The sequence below is a fragment of the Entelurus aequoreus genome, linkage group LG08 (genome assembly GCF_033978785.1).
Source record: "Entelurus aequoreus isolate RoL-2023_Sb linkage group LG08, RoL_Eaeq_v1.1, whole genome shotgun sequence".
NCBI classification, from domain to species: Eukaryota; Metazoa; Chordata; class Actinopteri; order Syngnathiformes; family Syngnathidae; genus Entelurus; species Entelurus aequoreus.
Genome location: NC_084738.1, coordinates 31,141,012 through 31,167,063, shown reverse-complemented (window position 1 = coordinate 31,167,063; position 26,052 = coordinate 31,141,012). Strand labels below are relative to the sequence as shown.

The 26,052-nt window shown below is 38.2% G+C and overlaps 1 protein-coding gene across 2 annotated transcripts in view; it reads right to left on the bottom strand.

The window, feature by feature from the left end:
• LOC133655779 (zinc transporter ZIP11-like) overlaps nucleotides 1–26,052 on the bottom strand; it is a 157,762-nt gene that overhangs the window by 41,064 nt on the left and 90,646 nt on the right. The window contains exon 5 of one of the 2 annotated variants that reach the window (XM_062056247.1): nucleotides 8,672–8,807. In XM_062056247.1, coding sequence (XP_061912231.1) covers nucleotides 8,672–8,807 — 136 coding nt within the window. The remainder of the gene's footprint in view (nucleotides 1–8,671; nucleotides 8,808–26,052) is intronic. The other variant, XM_062056248.1, reaches the window with a different exon arrangement.

The window sequence follows — 26,052 nt, the reverse complement described above, 5'->3', positions numbered from 1 at the left end:
CAAATTGAGAAGTGCTTTGCAGGGACAAAGCAGGCCTCCATCCATGCAAGCAGCTGTTTCCGAAGGGTCATTTGTTCACTTTGAGCTCATGTATTCAACTGGCCTTTTTTTTTGTAATCTCCTTTGTGCTTTACGTTCTCAATCTTGGCATCTTGGGTAAACAATCATATAATAAAAGTACATACTTCTTAGCCCCTGTCTCAAAACTGCCTTTTGTGGCTAACACTGAAAGTTCATGGTGTAATTTCACACTCACACTATCTTGGTTTATACAACACTATTGTTACCATACATTATTACAAGTTTTAAAAATTCATAATTACAGTAGCATGTTTAAAGAGATCCTACACAATCAAAACACAAAATGTGAAAATAGTTGGGCCTATTTTTGTTTGAGTACAATGTAAACATTGGTTTGAGAACCAAGGTGATCAAAGCTGAAAATAATAGAGCAATGACGTAACAACTGGTAAGACTAGATACTTATATACCAATGTATTGTTTTAATGGTACAATGATAACCTACACATACAATCTTTATTTTCTTTTTGTTTTTTAACATGACATGAATGCACAGTAACACTTTGCATTGACTATACATATTATTAATTAGCAGCTATACTATTTACTGCCAGGTTTCAGACCATTTTTCAAGACCATTTTGTGGAAAGGTTGTGTTAGTACGGTATCTAAGCTGAGAAAAAGAAAACAAGACACTTGCAGGTTCTTAGACCTATATTGGCTTCAAAAAAATTCAAACTCAAATCAACAACACAGTGGTGCACTCAAAATCATTCAAGCCCTATTGGGATTTATACATATTTTTAAAGTGTATAAACTTTCAATAAATTGCCAATTCTTTTTTCTGTTCCCTAAAGATTGTGAAATATTTTGTTAATGTTTTTTTTTTTCTAAAATATTGATGGATAAAAAAAATGATTTGTTGGCAAAACATCATTATATCATATTGTTACTCAGCCAATTCAACCTTTAGTAAATACTAGGGGTGTGGGAAAAAATAGATTCGAATTCCAATCGTGATTCTCACGTTTTGCGATTCAGAATCGATTCTCATTTTTAAAAAATCTATTTTTTTTTTTTTTTTTAAATAATCAATCCAACAAAATAATACACAGCAATACCATAACAATGCAATCCAATTCCAAAACCAAACCCGACCCAGCAACACTCAGAACTGCAATAAACAGAGCAATTGAGAGGAGACACAAACACGACACAGAACAAACCAAAAGTAGTGAAACAAAAATGAATATTATCAACAACAGTATCAATATTAGTTACAATTTCAACATAGTAGTGATTAAAAATCCTTCATTGACATTATCATTAGACATTTATAAAAAAAAATAAAAAAAAATATAGTGTCACAGTGGCTTACACTTACTTGCATCGCATCTCATAAGCTTGACAACACACTGTGTCCAATATTTTCACAAAGATAAAATAAGTCATATTTTTGGTTCATTTAATAATTAAAACAAATTTACATTATTGCAATCAGTTGATAAAACATTGTCCTTTGCAATTATAAAAGCTTTTTACAAAAATCTACTACTCGGCTTGCATGTCAGCTGACTGGGGTAGATCCGGCTGAAATCCTATGTATTGAATGAATAGAGAATCCTTTTGAATTGGGAAAAAATCGTTTTTGAATCGAGAATCGTGTTGAATTGAAAAAAAAATCGATTTTGAATTGAATCGTGACCCCAAGAATCGATATTGAATCGAATCGTGGGACACCCAAAGATTCACAGCCCTAGTAAATACCCAATCAAATATTTTACATTTCAAGAGCTTGTGTCGTTTTGAAATTTTGTACAAGCCAAGTATCAATTTGAGGAGGTGAGCAAGTGCAATAACTACTAAGCGATCTTGTTTGAACTGATGTTATGTTTGTGTTTGTATTTTAAAGTTTTTTTTGGTGATGATCGAGACTATTATTAAGCTTCAACTTATATGGCCTAAAATCTATATTGTGTGTTATATTTCAGCCTCTTGCGGTAACGATATATATCACAATATACTATTTGGCTTATAAATGATAATCAAACAATTTCAAAACTTGTTACAAATGCTTCTAATTTAGCTGCTGACCTATGTGGTAACAATACGTAATTTCCAGTTGTATTACGTTCTCAAAACTATTATTCATCTACTTGTTATTCTATTGTTATTAGCAGGTTACTTTCTGTTGTAGCATGGTTCCATCTACATTTTCTGTTAAAATGCAACACTAGTTTTGGCCTATACTACAAATTTGGTTATTGAGCCAGTAGTAAGTAGTAACAGGGGCAGATTTGGCCATACCAAAGTTCATCCTAAATCGACAATATCAATTAATATTCAAATTATTTACGTATTCCTTTTTATGACACACACAAAATAAATAACATAGTCAGTAATTCAACATAGCTAAACGAATATTGCCTCTTGTTTCCTGAATTTGTAAACAATTACAAAAACAAAAAAAAACATTTTGGGATAAAACAATCGATCTGATCACTGTAGTATTGACCATATACTGATACTGTACCTAGTATTGTCAGTGTCAGTATTTGTATCGATCCGCCCACCTTTGTTTAAACTCAAGGGCTAGCTTAGCGGTTAGCATATCCTCCGAACATGTTTAGCTATTTCCTGTCCTCTCGTGATCATACTTTTTTTGCCACCATGGAGGAGAAGATTAGTGATTTAGAAGCTGCACTGTCGAGGGACGTTAGCCGCTGACACGCTAGTAAGGATGCTACATTGCATTGAGCATGACTACGTTCGCCGCTGTCATATTTGCAGGACACAGCTAGAATGTGTCATCAACATGCATTATCACGATATATCAATAGTATTAAAAGCCCTATCTGCCAAATGTGTATCATTTATATCACATATGGTCTTTAATTGCACAACTCTAGTGTAATAACATTAAAATATGCCAAACTGGGACAGTCATCACCACTTTATAACAGGGTTCTACAATAGGTAGCTTGTGTACGACCAGTAGCTCGCCACCTGATTTTGAATTGCTCACCAAAGGCTCCAAAAAATTTGTTTTAACTTTTAGTATTTTATAGCTGTTCAATTCAGACATTATGCATCTATTTAATGACACATTATCACAAAATAACACAAACCCAATGATTGCACTCTTTGAGCGGACTTCTGCTTTGTAAGTTAAGTACACTATAGACGTTGCCAGTTATTTAAATAAAACACAAATAGCTCGTCTTCCCTGTTATTTTGTCAAAGTGGCTCATATAATGATGAAAATTGGAGACCACTGCTTTATAGTGTGTCAGGAGACAGAGGCGAAATAGCTGCAGGCAATTATAGATAATTTTACAACTCAAATAAGATAATGTAATTTCTGAAACAATTTGCATGTGAATACTGCAGAGTTGAAGCTGTTCAAAATGATGTTGAAATGTAGAATTAATGCAGGATTTTTAAAGGTATGAATTGATTAAGTCGTGAAAATATAACCGCATCAATTGGATGTTTGTTAACAAAAAAGTAACAAGCTTTGAAATGTGAAAAACAGATCACCTGAATGACCTGTATGAGATTAACAATTTGACGTTGGAATGGTTTCAATCAGTTAAGACGTGTAGAAGCCAGATATTTCATCATGTGAAAAAGTAGATAACCCAGATCTCCTGAGTGAGCTGAACATTTGTGCGATCATTTTTGCAATCTTAATTGTTGGCATTACCTATTTTGTGAAAGACAGGTGGCTTCACATAAAGGCTAATTGCGGGTTACTTTCGGTACATTCCGTTTTATTATCGTTGTTGATTCAACCATGTTGTACTAAGCAATTTTTAGGATTTGCTGAGGTCTCACATGGTAATATTCAAGGCGGTATTTTTATTTTGTATTTTTTTGGAAACTTTCAAATGCTGCTTTACAATACTGGTTGAATTCCGATTAGTACATATTCAGTAGATGTTATTACAGGAGGTTTTACTATACATTTTTATATGCGTTTAGCTATTTAGAAATGTCAGCTGGTGAAGTGGTCCTGCCACCTACTGCTTTACTAAAGTGCGTGTTGACAACAACAACTTACTGTATTCAGGTGAGTCTTCATTTTTACTTATCAAGTTGCCATTTCCAAAAAAAACAATCATTCTTTAGGTGTATCTAGGTTCCTAAAATGAGTCATTCGCCAACTTATAATTGTACCACTTAAAAGAACATTACAGCTTCCTAGAACAAGAAGGTAAAGTAAGTAGATGAAGAAAAGCTTTTTGGATTGAAGAGATTACAGGTAGGCAATACATACCATCTACTTTCATATACCACACATTTATTAAATAAAAAATTGTTGTTCTTCTATGATGGCTGAAAAAAGTGAGTTGAGAGACAACGTTTAAATCAGGGAGAGGATAACCCCAACATGAAATATGGAGAAACCCACCACCAATCATCTCTATACTTGCAAAACACAGCATAAGATTTCAAAATGTAAAAGATCCAACAATACAATGGAAAAAAACAGACAATGTGTTTACGATGATTTGAGTGTGCAACACTAATGCAATGAATCAGAACTAAATTGAATGAATGCAGAGAAAAACAAAGAGAAGACAGAAATACTCTAAAGAAGTTTGACCAATCACTGTCAAAAGATACCCTTAAGGTGCCAACCAATGTAACATCCAAGAACAGGAAAGTCAAACAACATCTTGAAAAACATCCCGTGCTGTAGAATCTGATTATTTAGACACATGAAACCAATACCAACTTGTATCGGCATTATGCAAAAAAATGTGGGAAAAGGAAATGAGCAGCTCGTGATCTTAAGCATACCACAACATGTATCAAACATGGTGGAGGCAGCGTTATGGCATGGGCATCTTAACTGCTAATTAGGGTTGCAAAGGGGTGGAAAGTTTCCGGTAAATTTCCGGAAATTTACCAGGGGAAGTTAAGTTTGGAAATATTGACCATTTTTTGCTTATTCAAAGTTGGACACCGTCCATGGGAATTAATGGAAATATACGGGAATGAATGGGGAATTACAATAATTATATATTATTGGGCACTTGTCTATATGCTGCTGCATCTTTGTGGCATTTTTGACGTAGCTCTTTGCACAGTATTTGTAAATGTACACAGTTTTCCGCCTACATTGGTTGGGGTGAAATGTCTCCACACATCAGATGGTGTACGTGGCATTATTCTGTTTGTATTTATTTATTCTTGTAAAACACTAAAGCAATGCCACACACAGATATAAATAGTCAGCTAAACAATTGGAGTAGTCTTTAAAAATATTTTACTGATGGACAAATTAATAGAAATAGGCTAGATGAATAAATGAACACTCAATTAGCATGCTAAATCAAGGTATAACCTACATTCTTGTATGACAACAGAATGGCTAGCAGAACAGAAGGCAGAGGAAACTACACGTTTTGATTTAGTATTTGCTAGTTGAACTTTACAGATCACAAAAAAGGTAAATTCGGATCGCTATCATTGTTAGCATAATTGAATGGGATTTAACATTAAGAAAGTTAGCATTACGGCTAACAGACAAATATTTTCGGTTCATTATGAGACTGTGGTGGTACATAAACCTAGCTAGCTAGAGATATTGGCCCCAAAATAATTTAACAAGTACAGGAACAGCTAGCTAGCTTGAGTGGAAGTCTGCCGGAGTAGTCTACAGTCATACAGTAACAAGCAATTACACCTCTATTAAACTTAAAAACCATAGATCAAATATATTTACCGCAGTAATATCATCCAGTCAGGTAAGTAAAACTTACCTGACAGGATGAAGTCCTTGGGCTCAAATACTAGTGTGGCCTCAATACCCCTGCTGCAGTGTGTAGCATGCTGGGAATTATCTGTGCATGTGATGAAAGAATGCACTGCACATGTGATGGAGGAATGCACAGTACATACTTGCCAACCTTGAGACCTCCAAATTCGGGAGATTTTTTTTTTTGGGGGGGGGTTAAGGGGAGAAGAGTATATTTATAGCTAGAATTCTAGCTGTATATATATATATATATATATATATATATATATATATATATATATATATATATATATATATATATATATATATACCGTAATTTCCGGACTATAAGCCACACCTGACTATAAGCCGCACCAGCTAAATTTAGGGGAAAATACAGATTGCTCCATATATAAGCCGCAGGGTTTTGATGTGTAATTACCGTAGTATATAGGGGTTCCTGCTACCACGGAGGGGATTGTCGGGACAGAGATGACTGTTTGGGAACGCAAAGCGTCCCATTTATTAACAATAAATCTTTCAATCATTCAATCAAACTTTCACATCTTTGACATGGCGAACAGCATTCGTGCAGAGTACAAATAATACAACGGTGCAAAGTAATACAAAGTGCTCGCCTGTACGTTATCAAAATAACCAGCCTACCGGTATATGAAAAGTCAGTCTTTAATCATTGTGTCATCGTCTTCCTCCTGCGTACTAAAACCACCGAAATCCTCTTTGTCGGTGTCGGAGAAGAACAGGCCGTAAATAAGCCGCACCCTTGTATAAGCCGCAGGGACCAGAACGAGGGGAAAAAGTAGCGGCTTATAGTCCGGAAATTACGGTATATATATATATGTATTTTATTATATATATATACATATAAATAAAATAAATACTTGAATTTCAGTGTTCATTTATTTACACATATACACACATAACACTCCTCTCTACTCATTGTTGTATTTGAAAGTGCAATGCTTTGCAGCCAGTAGCACAGCCTTTGAAGGGGCATAGGTATGGGCAGTGTAATATTCTGGGTTGGAGTCAATAACCAGGCGAGGTGATGAAGTTACGTCTCTTTACTTGATACTTCAGAACCGACTCCCATACTTGCTGTCAGGGTGCGCAATACAACGTAAACCGTTGGCCAACCAAAAAGTAACCACAGAACACTAGTGTTCTGTGGTTACTTTTTGGTTGGCCAAGCGGACGTGACGACAGGCTGTCCTCACTCAGGTCCGCACGGACCTGGAGGGGGCGTGCCTTAAGTCTGGCTCGAAATCGGAAGAAATTCGTGAGAATGGTTGTCCTGGGAGATTTTCGGGAGAGGCACTGAAAATCGGGAGTCTCCCGGAAAATTTGTGAGGGTTGGCAAGTATGGCACAGTGAAGGGTTGAAATTCTACTGAATTTGCCTTACATCAGGTTGTTTTAGCTAATAATCATGCTGCAAGATCTAAAATGTTGCATTCAATGTTTATTCCCATTAATTTCCAGTTAATTCCCGTTAGTTTCCATATATTCCCGTTAACTCCCATGGAAACTTTCCAACTTTGAATATCCCCGGGATTTTGCAACCCTACTGCTAATTAACAGGCTGACGTGTTTTTATTGATGTGACTGATGTACTGAACAGGCAATAGTATCACCCTGCATGCCTAAATAAACTTCATCTCAATGAACACACTAATAGATAATACTTACCAAAAAGCCTAAGGCTATACACCTGCAGTTAGCAGCACTCAAAATGTTATCCTGTCACATTTACTGTAATTCTCTTCCCACAGCATGCGTGAAATAGTGTTGAATGTAGCACTCAACATCACATTACTAGTGACAATGTGAGGCCTGAGGCTCTAATCAGCCTTTGTGGCTGGTAGTACAAAGGTTGTCATGGTAATACAGTTTCCTCTCGGGTCTGAATGTTGTTTAGTAGAAGACGTGAACCGTCAGCACTTGTAATAACCTGCAGCAGGTTGGCAGTTAGCTACATTTTGTGGCGCAGGTGGCAACTTAGAGAAAGACACTTTAGCAGTCATCAAGTGGTTATTTGCAAATGCCCCTTCATGAAAAATGGAAGCTTTTTGATAGTGATTTTAAAAAGGTTGTGCTATGGGCAAGTACAGATATATAAATATGGATATAGACATTACTTTTAAAATCTAAGCAGCAAGGTCAGTTCAGATATTTTAACATGTATAGTCATTGATAACCATCTCGACATTCTCCTATTGCTTTTGGCATAAATACCACCTACATGCACCATGAAATATGTTGTTAAAGACGGCACCTTAGTCCTTTAAGTTATTAACAGTTTTCTAATGCATTATGGATTGAATATGTGACAAAAATTTAAAACAATGACAATGTTTCACATTTTAGTAGCTAAAAGCACCAGATGTTCACCCGGGGTAAAGTATTTAGAAGGGGGAGACTTTATTTGTGCAGACACAAATTAGATTACACTTTTTACAAATTTGCATATTTGGCCCTGACACCTGTGTATATAAATATCATGGATGTTGTGGGCATACTTAGCAACTTTTAAATTAAAAAATAAAAGGAATTTTAGATCCCCCTTCTTGCTCCCCCCGGACGAGTCCTCCTTGGTTGACTCCATTAACGGTAAGTGTTCAGGTGCTCATATGTGCTGCATCCAGTGTGTATGCTTAATTGCAAAATAAAAGTCAAAACCCCCCAGTTGATTGAGCTTGTTAGAGTATTAGAAAAAGAGATAGGGTATACATATACAAACACAAACGTCAGAAATATCAGAAAGAAAAGAAGCCATCAGAGAAGTTTGATTTGAATGTTTTCACTAGTAAGCAAACAAGTACACATGTTGCTTATATCATGTAATACTTATCTCTTTTGTGTGGGTATATGAAGGATGGCTTGCCTGAGAGAGGTGCAGCTCTACCTATCTTGATGGCTTGGGATTCAGAAAATGGATCTGGCATATCCTCTGCTTTCTCTTTGACCAGCTTTGACTCTGAAGCAAGGGCCAAGGCAATGTGAGGGTCGGCAATTACACCCTGTGGGAAATAAAAACAAGTTTTTGTTTGAATGAATGAATGTGAATAGCCCAAATCAAAGACTAAGAAGATGGAGAACACTGCCGCAACGACAAAGGTATTTTGACCTTGGTGAAGGTTTGCACCGTGCTGAATGATATTCTTGTGTTATTATCAATGTAATTGTGTTTCTTGTGAATGCCGGTTTTTGCACAGTAGAATCTATATACCTGTCTTTTCAGAACAGACAAATGCAACTATGTGACTATGTTACCCATACTTGCCAACCTTGACACCTCCAATATCGGGAGGTGGGGGGTAAGGTGTGTGTGTGTGTGTGTGTGTGTGTGTGTGTGTGGGGGGGGGGGGGGGGGGGGCGTGGTTATTTACAGCTAGAATTCACCAACTCGAGTATTTCATATATATATATATATATATGAAATACTTGACTTTCAGTGAATTCTAGCTATATATATATATATATATATATACAGTATATATATATATATATATATATATATATATATATATATATATATATATATATATATATATATATATATATATATATATATATATATATATATTTATTTTATTTACATAAAATAAATACTTGACTTCCAGTGTTCCGGTGGCTATCCATTAGATGGCAGTATTGTCCTGTTTAACTTCTCCGTTCATGATGAGTATATCATTTCGGCCACCGTGTTCAATGGAGAAGTCTGTTCTACATATTTACAGGCAACATACACCTTCCCCTTCGAACTGTCCTGGATGAACTGAAATTCTTGTTTCCATTCGTTTTGGAACTTGCAAGCATATGTCTTCATTTTGCTCGTCGACGGCGTCGCCATGTCTGTAATTTCCTCGTTCTTCTGCTTCGTCTCTTTGTTGTGTGCGCAGTTGTCCACGCTACTCTCTAAAAGCCCTAGATGTTATGACGTCATTGGGCAGGCAAGCTGTTTATATTGTGGGAAAGCGGACGTGAGAACAGGCTGTCCCCACTCAGTCTCAGGTCCGCATTGAGCTGGAGGGGGCGTGGCCTCCAGCTCCGGCTGAATATCGGGAGTTTGTCGGGAGAAAATCTCTGCCGGGAGGTTGTCGGGAGAGGCACTGAATACCGGGATTCTCCCGCTAAAAACGGGAGGGTTGGCAAGTATGATGTTACCTATAATTACAGCTTTGAATGTCCCACATAGGAATTAAGACTGCAGGTATGCTCAGGCATGACATAATAAGTGATTTGAGATTTGTTCTTTCATCCATGCAAACACCAATTTTAGTAATTGCAATATTATAAATACAGTATCATATTGTGATTTTTTTCTACATTAAAAACACTTCCTTGTGATCTACATAACGTTAATGATGGTGCTTTGGTCATAATTTGACTCCGGGCTCACAGTGACGAGCAACAACAGGGTTCAAGATAGCTATTATTTCCAGAATCGTGGTTACACCTGCTCATCCCGGACATAGCTGTTTAGCTAAAAGGCCGCAGTCTGCACCGCTTTCATCGCATCAATTACTCCTGTAAGAGCAGAGGGGGAGTGCTGTGCATATACACACTCAACGACTGGAGGACAAACTGTAAAAAAACCTACACCGGATCTAGAGGCCATTACAGTAGTACCTACCAGTAATTCTAACAGCTGTTTACATACCCCCCCAAGCTAATGTAATCTTAGCCCTCTTTCTACTGCATGATGCTATCAACAAGCAGATGCAGGCCCATCAAGAATGAGCATTTTTTGTGGCTGGGGACTTTGACAAAGCCTGCTTGAAGAATGTGCATCCCAGTTATATGGAATACATACAGTGCCCAATCCAAAGTGTGAATACCTTGGATTGGGTTAACTCTAATCTTGAAGCGAGCCTTTAAGTAAGGATGTCTTTCAAGTAGTAGATCATTGTTCGCGATTAATTTGAATTTGATCATGGTGATGAGCTGTTAGCATATTTCCTTGTTTTAACGTGGCGGAAATGTCTGTTAGAACAGTGTTTTTCAACCACTAGTGTGCCGCGAGATACAGTCTGGTGCGCCGTGGGGGATAATCTAATTTCACCTTTTTGGGTTAAAAATATTTTTTGCAAACCATTAATTATAGTCAGCAAATTATGTATTGTTGTTGAGTGTCTGTGCGGTCGAGAGCTCGGCAGAGTAACCGTGTAATACTCTTCCATATCAGTAGGTGGCAGCCGGTAGCTAATTGCTTTGTAGATGTTGGAAACAGCGGGAGGCAGCGTGCAGGGAAAAAGGTGTCTAATGCTTAAACCAAAAATAAACAAAAGGTAAGTGCTCCTAAGAAAAGGCATTGAAGCTATGCAGAACAAAACTAAAACTGAACTGGCTGCAAAGTAAACAAAAACAGAATGCTGGACGACAGCAAAGACTTACTGTGGAACAAAGACAGCGTACACAATGTACATCCGAACATGACATGACAATCAACAATGTCCACACAAAGAAGGATAAAAGCAACTGAAATATTCTTGATTGCTAAAACAAAGCAGATGCGGGAAATATCGCCCAAAGGAAGACATGAAACTTCTACAGGAAAATACCAAAAAAAGAGAAAAAGCCACCAAGCGCAAAACAAGAACTAGAACAGTACACACAGGAAAACAGCAAAAAACTCAAAATAAGTCAAGGCCTGATGTGACAGGTCGTGACAGTACACCTACTTTGAGACAAGAGCTATATTGATGCATGCTTGGTTATGGTTTAAAGTCATATCCAACAATTGCGACGACGACTTTTTACTGTCAACTGAGTTTCGTTTTTTTATGATTTCTGAGGGTGGTGTGCCTCTGGATTATTCCAACGCAAAAAATGTGCCTTGGCTCAAAAAAGGTTGAAAATTACTGTGTTAGAAGATACCGCAGTAGTAAACAGAAGGGGAGCAATGGTGCTCGGTATATAATCCTGTATGGAACAATCCGCATTTACTGACCGTTATCCTGTGTGTGTCTTTGTATATGTTTGCGTTTGTGTACGTGAGCATTTCGTGTTATTGTGAATGTCTTTGTGTCAGTGTGCGATCGTCGCGGTCCACCACCGTCACGACATAAATAATATCCAATCAGCATTGTGCCTCTTCTCCTTACACAGCTGGAAGTGCAGCCCAAAAGAACAAAATAAAGAAATATGGCCAACATTAGCATAGAAGTTCAAACATAACTTTTAGAAGAAAGAGCAATTTCAGTGACAGACATTAGTCTCCCTGACAACTTGAGTTCAAGTTGTGGTGCACAGTAATCCTGCCCTGAATGCGGACTAGCAGACAAGCACATGTCTTTGTGACTGAACTACTGCATTTTTCCGCAACTCGGAGAAAAAAGAACACCTAATTTAATCAACAAAAAAAAGACATTTTTTAAATATTTTTGACTGAACTTTTTGTATAGGTGTTTGCTCTAATTCAACTCCTTTGATACAACATGTACTAAAAACCTCGCAGAGAGTTTTTGTTAAAATAATTTTTGAGTTTGTGGATAAAAACATTTTGTTCCTGAAATAATCAATAAACATGTTTTATGTGCTGGTACACTTTTTTTTTTTCACAGTACCGGTACTTCAAATTCAAACTGCACTTTAATGTATTTTCATTATTCATAACATACAGAATTTGAGATTTAAAAAACGCCAAAACCTAGGTCACCGCTTGCCAAACCACTGATGAAAAACACTGATGTATATGAGTATTCAAAGAATACCAATAATAATTTACCATTTGAAAGTGTTGTAAATATTAACTTGAAAAAAAAGTATTCCAGTATTTAGTACACCACTCATACTGTTTACTGCAGAATGAAGTTTGTGATAACAAGCACAATAAAAAGAGGAAAAAAAAAGTTGTTTTACCCCAAAACGTACTGTAAAAGAAGAAACAAATGTGGCCCTAAAACCAAGGTACAGACTGTAACTTGGGTTACCTGCAGAGGTGGGTAGTAACGCGCTACATTTACTCCGTTACATCTACTTGAGTAACTTTTGGGATAAATTGTACTTCTAAGAGTAGTTTTAAGGCAACATACTTTTACTTTTACTTGAGTATATTTATAGAGAAGAAACGCTACTTTTACTCCGCTCCATTTATCTACATTCAGCTCGCTACTCGCTACTGATTTTTATCGATCTGTTAATGCACGCTTTGTTTGTTTTGGTTTGTCAGACAGACCTTCAAAGTAGGATCTATCGCATGCCTGCGTTTCACCAATCAGATGCAGTCACTGGTGACGTTTGACTCCGTTTCACCAATCGCATGCAGTCACTGGTGACGTATGACTCTGTTTCACCAATCAAACAGAGCCAGGCGGTCACATGATTAACAAGCTTAAGCTTACATGAATTTGAGGAAGCACATCGCGGTAAGTAACGTTAGTAGATATTTTGGCTGTCACCGTAGGCTGATGTTAGCTTCCCTGCTATGAATCACTGTAAAATGTACATCGTGTTGGGACATTTATTAACATACTGCAGCCTCATAGACACACACACATAGACACACACACACACACGCACAGTCACACACACACACACGCATGCATAGAAACACCAATCAGTGTGTTCCCAGATGCAGCCCACACCTATCAGTTTATGGTTTGCGTAAAGGCTAACTTTTTATTTCCCTTTGTAATCTCTGCCTACTGAGCCTATGGTGCTGTTAAGTTATTGTGGCTCAATTTGCCTTAATTTTTTTTATGTTAATGTATTATTATTTGATATATATTATTGTTTGCTCTTAAACGCATCATAATTATCCCCTCAACTCCCCCCAAAATTGATTAACTAGCTGGAATAAATAAGACAATATAACATACAATCATAAACGCGGATGCATATGAAAAAGTGCAAAATATTTATCTGTAGAGTAACCTATTTATTTATTTATATCTGCACCTTATTGCTTTTTTATCCTGCACTACCATGAGCTAATGCAACGAAATGTTGTTCTTATCTGTACTGTAAAGTTCAAATTTGAATGACAATAAAAAGAAAGTCTAAGTCTAAGTCTAAGTCTAAATTTTAGTTGTTTAAGAGATATTATTGGCTCTGAATTTGCTCATTGCTATTTTTATGTTTTTGTGCATTATTTGTTGCCGTCATCATTAAATGAACAGGTTATTCATCAGTTACTCAGTACTTGAGTAGTTTTTTCACAACATACTTTTTACTTTTACTCAGGTAAATATTTGGGTGACTACTCCTTACTTTTACTTGAGTAATAAATCTCTAAAGTAACAGTGCTCTTACTTGAGTACAACTTCTGGCTACTTTACCCACCTCTGGTTACCTGTACCGTTGCACCGCTAGTAGGAGAACATGCAAACTCCACACAGAAAGATCCCGAGCCCGGGATTGAACTCAGGACTACCGAGCCTGGGATTGAACTCAGGACTACTCAGGACCTTCGTATTGTGAGGCACATGCACGAGATCGTGATATGAAAAAATGTATCAATATATATATTTTTTCCCATATCACCCAGGCCTCCCTACAAGACTGTTCCTCTCCCCCACCAGAGCACATCTGACCACCTCGTTCTGCTCCTTGTTCCTGCCTACACCACCCTCCAGAAGAAGAGCAAACCTATGACCAGGACTGGTAAGACCTACTCAGAGGGGGCACTCTTCCAACTGCAGGACTGCTTCCAGACCATGACATGGTCAGTGTTCGACCATCCGGAGCTACAGGAGAGGACAGGTGCTCTGCTGTCTTATAATACACATTGTACAGACACTGTCACTGTGGATAAGCAACATCCTAACCAAAAACTATGAATGATCTCAGAGGTCAAGGCACTTTTTAGGGCCCGAAACTTTGCCTTCCAATTGTGCGACAGACAGCAATAAATCAGGGCTAGGTCTGATTTCAGGAGAGGCATCAAGGCTGGGAAAATGGAGTATAGGAAAGTAGAGGCGCACCTGGACACCAAAGACTCACGGCGGGTGTTGCAAAGCTTCCAACGCCTGACAAGCTAAAAAAGTAACTAATTAGCAACCAACAACACAGAGGACTCGCTAGCCAAGGAACTCATTCACTTTGTTGCCCGTTTCGAGTCATTCTAACCAGTCATGGTGCCCCTTCTACTAGAGGTGGGGTAAATAATAAATTTTTAGATCTATCGCAATTCCGACATGGATGTTTATAAAAATCAATTAGTAAACATCAATAATCGACTTATTTATTGTAAATAAAATAATGCAGACAGTTCTAAAATTTGGATGACCGCAGCGAGCCACCTCACCGAGAGATCCGACCAGCTCCTATATTTTAGGGCATTTATGATCCAGTTTGGTACACATTTCCATTAATTGAACGAATGTAAAGGGAATTATTTTAACTGTTACTTTTTACAAATGCATTGTTTTTAAAGTTGCAAATGACAAACACTTATTTAGTGAAACGAAAAGAAATGTAAAATTGTATCAATATACATAAATTAAAAATGCATCACAAATTGATTTTTAATCGAATCGTAGCTCCTGAATCATAATCATAATCGAATCATGAGGTGCAAGAAAATGCCCACCTCTACCTTCTACCCTCGAGTCCTCAACTGCTCGTCCTCCAAACGTAACTAAGGCAAAATACGTCACTAAAGTCTTTAATTCCAAACGGCTCGTTTGGAGCAAGTTTGGAAAAAGCCAGAATTATTTTATAAATATCTCCAACATGCCTCCATGGTTTGATTTCCAATTTTTGGGACTTATGAGGATCTGAAATACACAAAACAGGTGCCAACAGGTCAAGTTGGTTTTGCATAATATGTTGCATCAGAGAGGACCCTGTTAATATAAATCTAATCAATTAGTATTATTTGTAAACATATTTAATTGGTCACTATAGTCTGCATGATCTCAAGCATGTTTCCTATTTATGTGGTAATTGTCACTTGATGTGAGTGGCTCTCTAGATACAGGTAGTTTGTGTGCGTCAGGAATATAAAAGGGATGAATCATGCCACATCTCTCAGGGATGATACACACTCATGTTAGCCTTCGCTGGTGACTTATAACAATCTTATCAGCAGGTCAAAGCTCGCCATGAAGCTATTTCAGTAGCGGTTTAGCTCTGTTGCTCAAGGAAAGTCAACTCTTTATCTCCCTGTGTCCTTTTTGACCTATAACATTGGATCTGGCTATTTATAAAAAAAATCACATGGTGTGGCCAAAGAAATAGAGGCTACATTAAGTAAATGTCAGACTTTTTAATTTGCCACACATATATATATATATGTATATATATATATATATATATATATATATATATATATATATATATATATATATATATATATATATATATATATATATATATATATATAACATAGGCAGACCTCACACTTATTTAAATGTAAAAACACAAATAGTGAAAATAGCGAATAAACGAGAACATGTCAATTTCATACATTATAACAAGCAGCAACACAGAATATTACCACCATGCCTGTGCCAACATAGATAGAGAAGAAAAGCCCACAATTACAGTTATTAGAGAAGTCCTTGACACTGTAATCTGCACTGCAGTGGGGATTTATGAAATGCTTTGAATGGATCCATTTGTACCAAAAAATAAATACAAATTGGAACGTTGATGTGTGTTTCATTTACCCTGAAATAATTAGTATTCTGGTGGACAATGTAACCACCAACAGTGTAAAACCATCAGTGAGCATTTGAAGGTAACAATTAAACAAAATATAACCTCGTATGACAAACACTTTGACAAAAATCAGATATGAGCAGAAAAACAAATAGTGTAGATTTGTTTGTCTTCTTTTTTTTTTCTTCTTGTTAAATTAACTGCAATGTAAAAAAATTTGTGGTTGAGTATGTTTCTTTAAAATGAGTTTTAGTGTCTCTTTTAGGGACACAATGAAAAAACATCAAACATAATTTTCAAAAATAACGGTATACCATCTTATGAGAATACAAATGTGAATGCCAACGTTCTCACACAAACCAAAACAAAAAAGTCCAAAACCTAAAGCTGCTGTTTCTCTCAATCGAGCTTACCTATATCAATAATATAATTGCATTAAAATAATTTCAAAACAAATTACTACTTTATCAGGAACATAAGACATAAATGTCTAGGGCGTAAGTTTTCATAACATTGTGAAGCTTATTCTACGACTAGTACCTCATACTACAGGTGGTCCTCAAGTTACGAACAAGTTTCGTTCCTACAACAGTGACGTCATTTTAGTGTTAAGTCAGAACTTATACCGAAATCAACACCTTAGTCACTCACGCTACGGCTGTACGATTAGTCAACATAAAATCAATTTTGAAGTTTTAATTAGTGCGATAACGTAACAACAGTTTTTACAGTTTTCTATAACCACTCAATCACGCTAGTTTCACATGAGTTCACAATTCTGTGAAATAAACAGCTTCACTTATTTATTTGAAAGTAGTGAATATTAAAAATGTGATCAGCCTTAAACTTAAAGCTACATTAATTATGGACTTAAAATTATTGTTTTATTTGATGACAAAGGTTGACGACGCCAAAGGCCAGGTGGCTTTGTCCTTAAAATGACAAAATTCTAAGCCTGGGTCCAACATGGTTTTTGCAACTGGAAAAAAACGCACTGAAGATGTTAAATATTTAATTAAGTTATTTATTTTTTTGTTAGTTTATTTATTTAAGATAAAGTTATTTACCTTCCAATTATAGTACAATGGTAAACAATTATAAAGTAATGAGAAATAAAAGTGTATATATTTTCAAGCAGCACTAATTAACTTTTCAACCTTCATAAAATATTTTCATAACTTTTGGGCTGATACATCGACTTACAACTAGTTGAATGACCCCTTTTTCATGGCCTAAGGGAGTCTGTATCGCTTTCAGTGGCACAAAGCAATTTTGAGGAGGGTGGCAGGAACCCTGCCACACAAAAAACTACAAATGTGCTGACTTGCTTTACGACATACATCATTCCCCCTTTCCCCATTCGTTAAAAAGACAGAAGTCGATGCGAATGCCTGGGCGCCACCAGAAAACTAAAAGAGAAAGAAGAAGAATGCCTATGTGCAATTATTGCTATCATGGCAGAAGCAACACAACCAAAGAAACGATAAGTTTTGTCTGAGAAGAGGAAAAAAAAAGGGGGGGGGAGGGGTCATCAAGGATCAACATTGGCCCTGCTTTCACTCGCTGGCGTGACCTCAAAGACGAGGGAGTTCTGACCAACGCTGCCTTGGCTCTGTTCCGGCTCAAACTAGTAAGTGACTTTCGATGCTGAAATCAAAATGATTATGCTAATGTTAGCTATTGGAAATTTGCGTGGCAGCAATAAATAGCCACCAACATGTTAGTTTGCAGTTGCACACTGACCAGTCACGCAACAAACTCAAAAGTACTGTATAAAGAAAGAACAACGTGATGACTGCAAACTGCAAATGTCAAGTTTGAGTAAAATGTGGAAAGATCAGTCATATTGAATCCCTGTGGTATTATCGTATCAGTTTGATGCTATATGTGCAACAACTGGCAAACCAATACCCACTTAAAGGCCTACTGAAACCCACTACTACCGAGCATGCAGTCTGATAGTTTATATATCAATGATGAAATCTTAACATTGCAACACATGCCAATACAATTTTAAATTTCCCGCCACACTTCCGGTTAAAAACGTTTTATTATGCTGACGTATGCGTGTGACGTCACGAGGGCAAGGGAAGTATTCGGAGTCCGTAGAATCCTATACAAAAAGCTGTTTTCATTTCATAATCGTCGATCGCTGGAACGCAGGTGAGCACGGGTGTTGATGAGCAGATGAGGGCTGGCTGGCGTAGGCTAATGTTTTTATCATAGCTCTGTGAGGTCCGGTTGCTAAGTTGCTAAGTTAGCTTCAGCGTCGTTAGCAAAAGCATTGTTAAGCTTTGCCAGGTGTAATTCTCAGCCAGGCTGAGAATTATTAACCGTGTATTTACATGTCCATGGTTTAATAGTATTGTTGATCTTCTGTCTATCCTTCCAGTCAGGGATTTATTTATTTTGTTCCTATCTGCATTTGAGAACGATGCTATCACGTTAGCTCACTAGCTAAGTGTGTCACCGATGTATTGTCGTGGAGATAAAAGTCACTGTGAATGTCCATTTCGCGTGCTCGACTCTCATTTTCAAGAGGATATAGTATCCGAGGTGGTTTAAAATACAAATCCGTGATCCACAATAGAAAAAGGAGAGGGTGTGGAATCCAATGAGCCAGCTTGTACCTAAGTTACGGTCAGAGCGAAAAAAGATATGTCCTTCACTGCCTCTCTAGTCATCCACTCTAACGTTCCTCATCCACAAATCTTTCATCCTCGCTCAAATTAATGGGGTAATCGTCGCTTTGTCGGTCCGAATCTCTCTCGCTCCATTGTAAACAAAGGGGAATTGTGAGGAATACTACCTCCTGTGACGTCACGCTACTTCCGGTACAGGCAAGACTTTTTTTATCAGCGAGCAAAAGTTGCAAACTTTATCGTCGATTTTCTATACTAAATCCTTTCAGCAAAAATATGGCAATATCGCGAAATGATCAAGTATGACACATAGAATGGATCTGCTATTCCCGTTTAAATAAAAAAAAATAATTTCAGTAGGCCTTTAAGTTCTTAAGTGGGGCTTTAATATAGAATAATACTTACTATTATTATATATTATGATTACATTCTAAACACTGTATACCAGGTAGTTTTTATGGGTTAATTCTTTAGTTTAAGAACATGTTCCAAGTCAGTCTGCATGAAGCCAAATATTTTTTTAAATAAATTATTGCATATTGTTCTGTGTGGCACCTTGAGACAAGATTATGTTGATTGACAGTCTAAAAGTAGGTCTTCCTTCACTAATTATTTTCGCAGTAGTTGCATAAAATATACAAATCTCAAATTTGGAGAAAAAAAACCCAATTAGGTTTTTTTCTCAAAATTGTGCAGCCCTAACTCACACTGAACATTTCATAATAGCAGATCTTTTCACATGTTTGAGAAGGTTACAGTGTTTGAGTGACATGGACCAGGTATGCAGCCAATGTGGATTTCTTCATGGAACATTTTACGATGTCTAATTTCCATGTTCAAGTTCACATATGCGTCTCCACCAGAAGACTATGCCTCATGCTTGTAAGACAGACTTAAAAAGTTGACGTAAAAGAAAATAAGTGACGTTGTCCTTTCTAAGGACCGCAGATATGACTCAGCTTATGCATTATTCTGCATAAATGATTCTGCTACGGGCACAAATTTAGTTATTTTCTGTTTTTGTGCAGTGCAGTATCAATAATCTATAGGAGTGCATACATAATCATAAAATGTTACATGGACTAAATGAGAAACACCCAATATTTTCAAAAAATTCAGTGAGGTCCAAAAACTCCTTTATTGTTGGTCTTGTTGTGTTACAGTAATTCCTTAATCTGCCTAAGTCTAAAAAATTCCAGGCTCATTTAACATGACAATAACATTTTAGGCTATATGGAGTAACTTAAAATATTATGGAGACAAAGGAGTATGCTTAAATGAGTCACTGTGTGTCTCTTTAGCTAAACAGTAGATATTAGATTCCGATTTCATCTCTTCAATAACATCGATCGTATTTGCATCGAGAGAGGTAGTTATGCCCACTTGGGTCATAACTCACCACATTGCTTAACAAAACCTCAATCACTCAAATGAAAAATAAAAAAAATATATAATTATTCCGACTTATAATTCAATCTTCCAGTCCGACAAGTCAGTCATTTTGAACTTTTTTTCAGACCAACTTAATGCACATTTAAGAAGTAAGGTGTCATTTATCATCAATCATTTAAGACATGCACACGATGAATGGCAGTATGACTTATGTGTGTGTGCTTGTGGAATTGGAAATGCTAATGCAAATGACTACCTGCCAGGTATTAAAATATGACAGTGTTTTAATTAATTAGTTTTAACACTAGCAAAGATGAAAGTACCATTTTAAAGCCTTGCGATTTCGAACACACACACGCACGTACACACAAACAGAAGTGGGTAATTGGGTGGAAATCCTGTTGACATCAGAATGGGGATGTTGCAAATGATGATGATGATGATGATGATGTTAAAGTAGCATCTTGTGAAACAGCTGACCTCTAAACATAACATATACTGTAGCTGATAAGAGTTATAAAGGTAAACATAAGTAGAACGACGTGCACACTGATTACAAATACGCAGATACAAATTTTCTATTTAAAAAATTATCACATTGTACTGCCGTTTGGTCAAGTATAGAGTCACTAAACTGAACCACAGGGTTAACTGTAACTGGGCCGAGGGAGTTAGAGGAAAGAAAAATGTAACACAGGCAATGAACAAGAATGCATAAAACCATTTTGTTGCAGGTGATAATATTCTGGTAAGTTGACATATTTTTGACACATTTCTGATTAGAGCTGCTCAATTAATACAATTTCAAGTCCCACAAATAAATAAGATAATTGTCAATGATAATAATATTTACAGGCCCTGCTGCATATCAAATCATGGACTTTTACAACAAACAGCCTCCCAACCACCAGGTGGTGAGCAAAATATTAGGGCTTTAACAAGCAGCAAACTAGCAAGTATGCCGCAGCATAAAAGTTTGCCTTAGTGAGTGGCAGCTTTGGGGTCACAACCCTTTGCTCGTGAACAACCAGTCTATCTGTGGGACTTTACCGATATATACCTACAATATTAGGAAGAACAGATGCAACATTTGGGATACACAACAACAATGTTCAACTCCTTCACTGCTTCAGTTATGGGTATACAATCTTGATTTCACACCATCCTTGACCAGTGTCAATAACTATATAAAAGTAAACCTGGAAAAAGCAGGTTAAATGTGTAGAAAATCCACTGACTTAAAAACAACAATGATAAAACAGTTAGAAAAAATAAAAAAAAGAGTAAAGATGGAAGGAAAGGAGTCAAAACATGCCCATCGAAGAGTTAAACTAAATACAAAGTTTGAGATTTGAAAGTAATATAAAATGACACTCACAAACTAATTTAACCAAACACATGCACAAACTCATTTGTGCAACTAATTTACTAATTTGAAGTACGGAAAATCAGGACTGGAGTTTCATTTTAAAAATGTCACGCCTTTGCTGTCCTTAATGGGGCGTCGCCACCCACACTGGTTTAAATGTAACTTAACATACCAGTAGAGTATCATAAACAGTATATAGCATTTTTGGCACCGAAAAACGAATAAATAAATAATAAATAATAAATATCATCAAAATAGTATCAATGTCACAGAGATTTCCAAGCCATTTTGAGAAATAATGAGGAAGCCAGTCACGTGATTGCGTGACGCAGTGGTAGGAACCACAGATCCCTTCCCCACCAACATGAATGCAAATCAGCAGACTATGTGAGAGACAACAACGATAACTTCCATCCATCCATCTTCTTCCCCTTATCTGAGGTTGGGTCGCGGGGGCAGCAGCCTAAGCAGGGAAGCCCAGACTTCCCTCTCCCCAGCCACTTCGTCCAGCTCCTCCCGGGGGATCCCGAGGCGTTCCCAGGCCAGCCGGGAGACATAGTCTTCCCAACGTGTCCTGGGTCTTCCCTGTGGCCTCCTACCGGTCGGACGTGCCCTAAACACCTCCCTAGGGAGGCGTTCGGGTGGCATCCTGACCAGATGCCCGAACCACCTCATCTGGCTCCTCTCGATGTGGAGGAGCAGCGGCTTTACTTTGAGCTCACCCCGGATAGCAGAGCTTCTCACCCTATCTCTAAGGGAGAGCCCCGCCACCCGGCAGAGGAAACTAATTTCGGCCGCTTGTACCCGTGATCTTGTCCTTTCGATCATAACCCAAAGCTCATGACCATAGATGAGGATGGGAACGTAGATCGACCGGTAAATTGAGAGCTTTGCCTTCCGGCTCAGCTCCTTCTTCACCACAACGGATCGATACAGCGCCCGCATTACTAAAGACGCCGCACCGATCCGCCTGTCTATCTCACGATCCACTCTTCCCTCACTCGTGAACAAGACTCCGAGGTACTTGAACTCCTCCACTTGGGGCAGGGTCTCCTCCGCAACCCGGAGATAGCACTCCACCCTTTTCCGGGCGAGAACCATGGACTCGAACTTGGAGGTGCTGATTCTCATCCCAGTCGCTTCACACTCAGCTGCGAACCGATCCAGTGAGAGCTGCAGATCCTGGCCAGATGAAGCCATCAGGACCACATCATCTGCAAAAAGCAGAGACCTAATCCTGCAGCCACCAAACCAGATCCCCTCAACGCCTTGACTGCGCCTAGAAATTCTGTCCATAAAAGTTATGAACAGAATCGGTGACAAAGGGCAGCCTTGGCGGAGTCCAACCCTCACTGGAAACGTGTACGACTGACTGCCGGCAATGCAGACCAAGCTCTGGCACTGATCATACAGAGAGCGGACCGCCACAATCAGACAGTCCGATACCCCATACTCTCTGAGCACTCCCCACAGGACTTCCCGAGGGACACGGTCGAATGCCTTCTCCAAGTCCACAAAACACTTGTAGACTGGTTGGGCAAACTCCCATGCACCCTCAAGGACCCTGCCGAGAGTATAGAGCTGGTCCAGAGTTCCACGACCAGGACGAAAACCACACTGTTCCTCCTGAATCCGAGGTTCGACTATCCGGCGTAGCCTCCTCTCCAGTACACCTCAATAGACCTTACCGGGAAGGCTGAGGAGTGTGATCCCACGATAGTTAGAACACACCCTCCGGTTCCCCTTCTTAAAGAGAGGAACCACCACCCCGGTCTGCCAATCCAGAGGTACCTCCCCCGATGTCCACGCGATGTTGCAGAGTCTTGTCAACCAAGACAGCCCCACAGCATCCAGAGCCTTAAGGAACTCCGGGCGGATCTCATCCACACCCGGGGCCTTGCCACATAGGAGCTTTTTAACTACCTCAGCAACCTCAGCCCCAGAAATAGGAGAGCCTACCATAGATTCCCCAGGCACTGCTTCCTCATAGGAAGACGTGTTGATGGGATTGAGGAGGTCTTCGAAGTATTCCCTCCACCGATCCACAACATCCGCAGTCGAGGTCAGCAGAACACCATCCTCACCATACACGGTGTTGATAGTGCACTGCTTCCCCTTCCGGAGGCGGCGGATGGTGGTCCAGAATCGCTTCGAAGCCATCCGGAAGTCGTAACGATAACTTTGGGAAAAATTTAATTAATAAAAAAAAAAAAAAACGGGTTCTGTCTTTTATGAGTATTGTGAATTACATAAAAGTGCAGTTCCCCTTCACAATCATTATGAAAGACATGACGATGGATGTATTTTTTTTTTTGCATTTTTAAATATTAAAGGCCCACGTAAGTACTTTCAGTTTTGGTTGATTTTGGCGGCGCCAGTGAACCAAAGCTGCAGTGTTTTGCCAGAAGAATACCACATTTCTCATGATGGCTAGCGCATATAGAATAGTCTTCCTGAAGTTTTGAGACGGGCCTCAACGTTGGCAATGTTCAAATCCAGGCTGCAAACACTTTAATTGTGCAAATGACAGCTGAAAGCATTTTATCTACACTCTTTGACTGTTTTTATGATTGTATTTTCTGATTGTAATTTGAAATATTTTTTATTTTTGCCTTCTTTTAATTTTTTTTAAAGCACTTTGAATTGCCATGTGTACGAGTTGTGCTCTATAAATAAGCTTGCCTTGCCTGGCCTTGCCTGTTGCCTTGCATCATTAGAGGTGGGAATCTTTAGGCACCTAACTATTCGAATACGATTTAGGAGCTACGATTTGAATACAAATCTATTATTGATGCATCTATAATTTATACATATATATCGATGCAGTTTTACATTTCTTTTCGTTTCACTAAATAAGCGTTTATAACTTGCAACTTTAAAAAACAGTACAGTTGCAATAAGAACCAGTTAAATACATTTTCACGTTTACTAAATTAATGGAAATGTGTGCAAAACTGGAACATAAATGCCCTAAAAAAATGGCGCTGGTCAGATCTCTCAGTCAGGTGGAGTCAGCCAAATTTTAGAACTGTCTGCATTACTTTATTCACAATAAAGAAATCGATTATTGACATTTACTAATCGATTTTATAATCGTCCATGTCCAATAAAAAAAATAGATTATTTCTCCCACCTCTAAGCGTCATACTAACATGATGTCTGCTGTAATATCGGCACAAATATTATGTCTATAATGGCCATGCTGATGTTAAATAGCAGACACTGTCAAGAAATGATCTTGGATTGCGCAACAAACATGACGCTACTACCAAGAATGTATATCGGGGGAGGATGCAGGTCCAAAGCAAGGAAAGACCGGCGGGAGAGTTTTTCCGAAGCAGGTGGCTATATATTGCTACCACGCAATTTTCCAATAGCTAACATTGGCAAAATCATTTTGATTTGAGCATCGAAAGTCACTTACTACTCCAGCAAAAACAGAGCCACGGCATGCATCAGTCTGAAATTCCTTATTTTTGAGCTCACGCCAGCTAGTGAAAGCCGGGGCAATGTTCATCCTTGATTGTCATTTTATCCTTGTAGGATCAGTTTTTCTATTTTTGAGTCCTCAGACAAAACTTTTTGTTTCTTTGGTTGTTTTGGAGCTTCGGCCCTGATATCAGTATTTGCACGCAGGCATTCTTTTTCTGCTTATTTTTGTTTTCTGGCGGCATGTAAGCGTTCACATTGACTTCTGTATTTTAACGAACAGGGAACGGGGGAATGACGTATGCCGTAAAGCAAGTCAGCACATTTGTAGTTTTTTGGGAGGCGGGGTTTCTGCCACCCTCCTCAAAGTTGTTAAGTTCCAGTAAAAGCGATACAGACCCCCTCAGGCCATGACAGAGGTGTCATCCAACTAGTTGTAAGTCGATGTATCATCCCAAAAGATATGAAAATATTTTATGAAGGTTGAAAAGTTACTGAGTGCTGCTTGAAATAAATGCGATCTAAAGTCACCTTACAATGGAGCCTATGAGAGCCACTCTATTCTGCCTATAAAGCCCTTAAAAAAACATCCAAATGTTAAACGTGGGCGTGCCCAGTTAAGCCTGGCCTTTCGCGTATTCTCCCCTTCACATAAATACTTTTGTTCTTATGCACCCCTGAAAGGTGTAACATTATATATATATAATGCTGAACCATACAGCACTTTTAGTTCTGTGGGCTCACAATGAGAGTTCGCCTGAGCCTCAGGGTCCCCAAACCAAGTCCCAAAATCCGGTATAACTGGAAAGCTTTCTCAAGTGACCC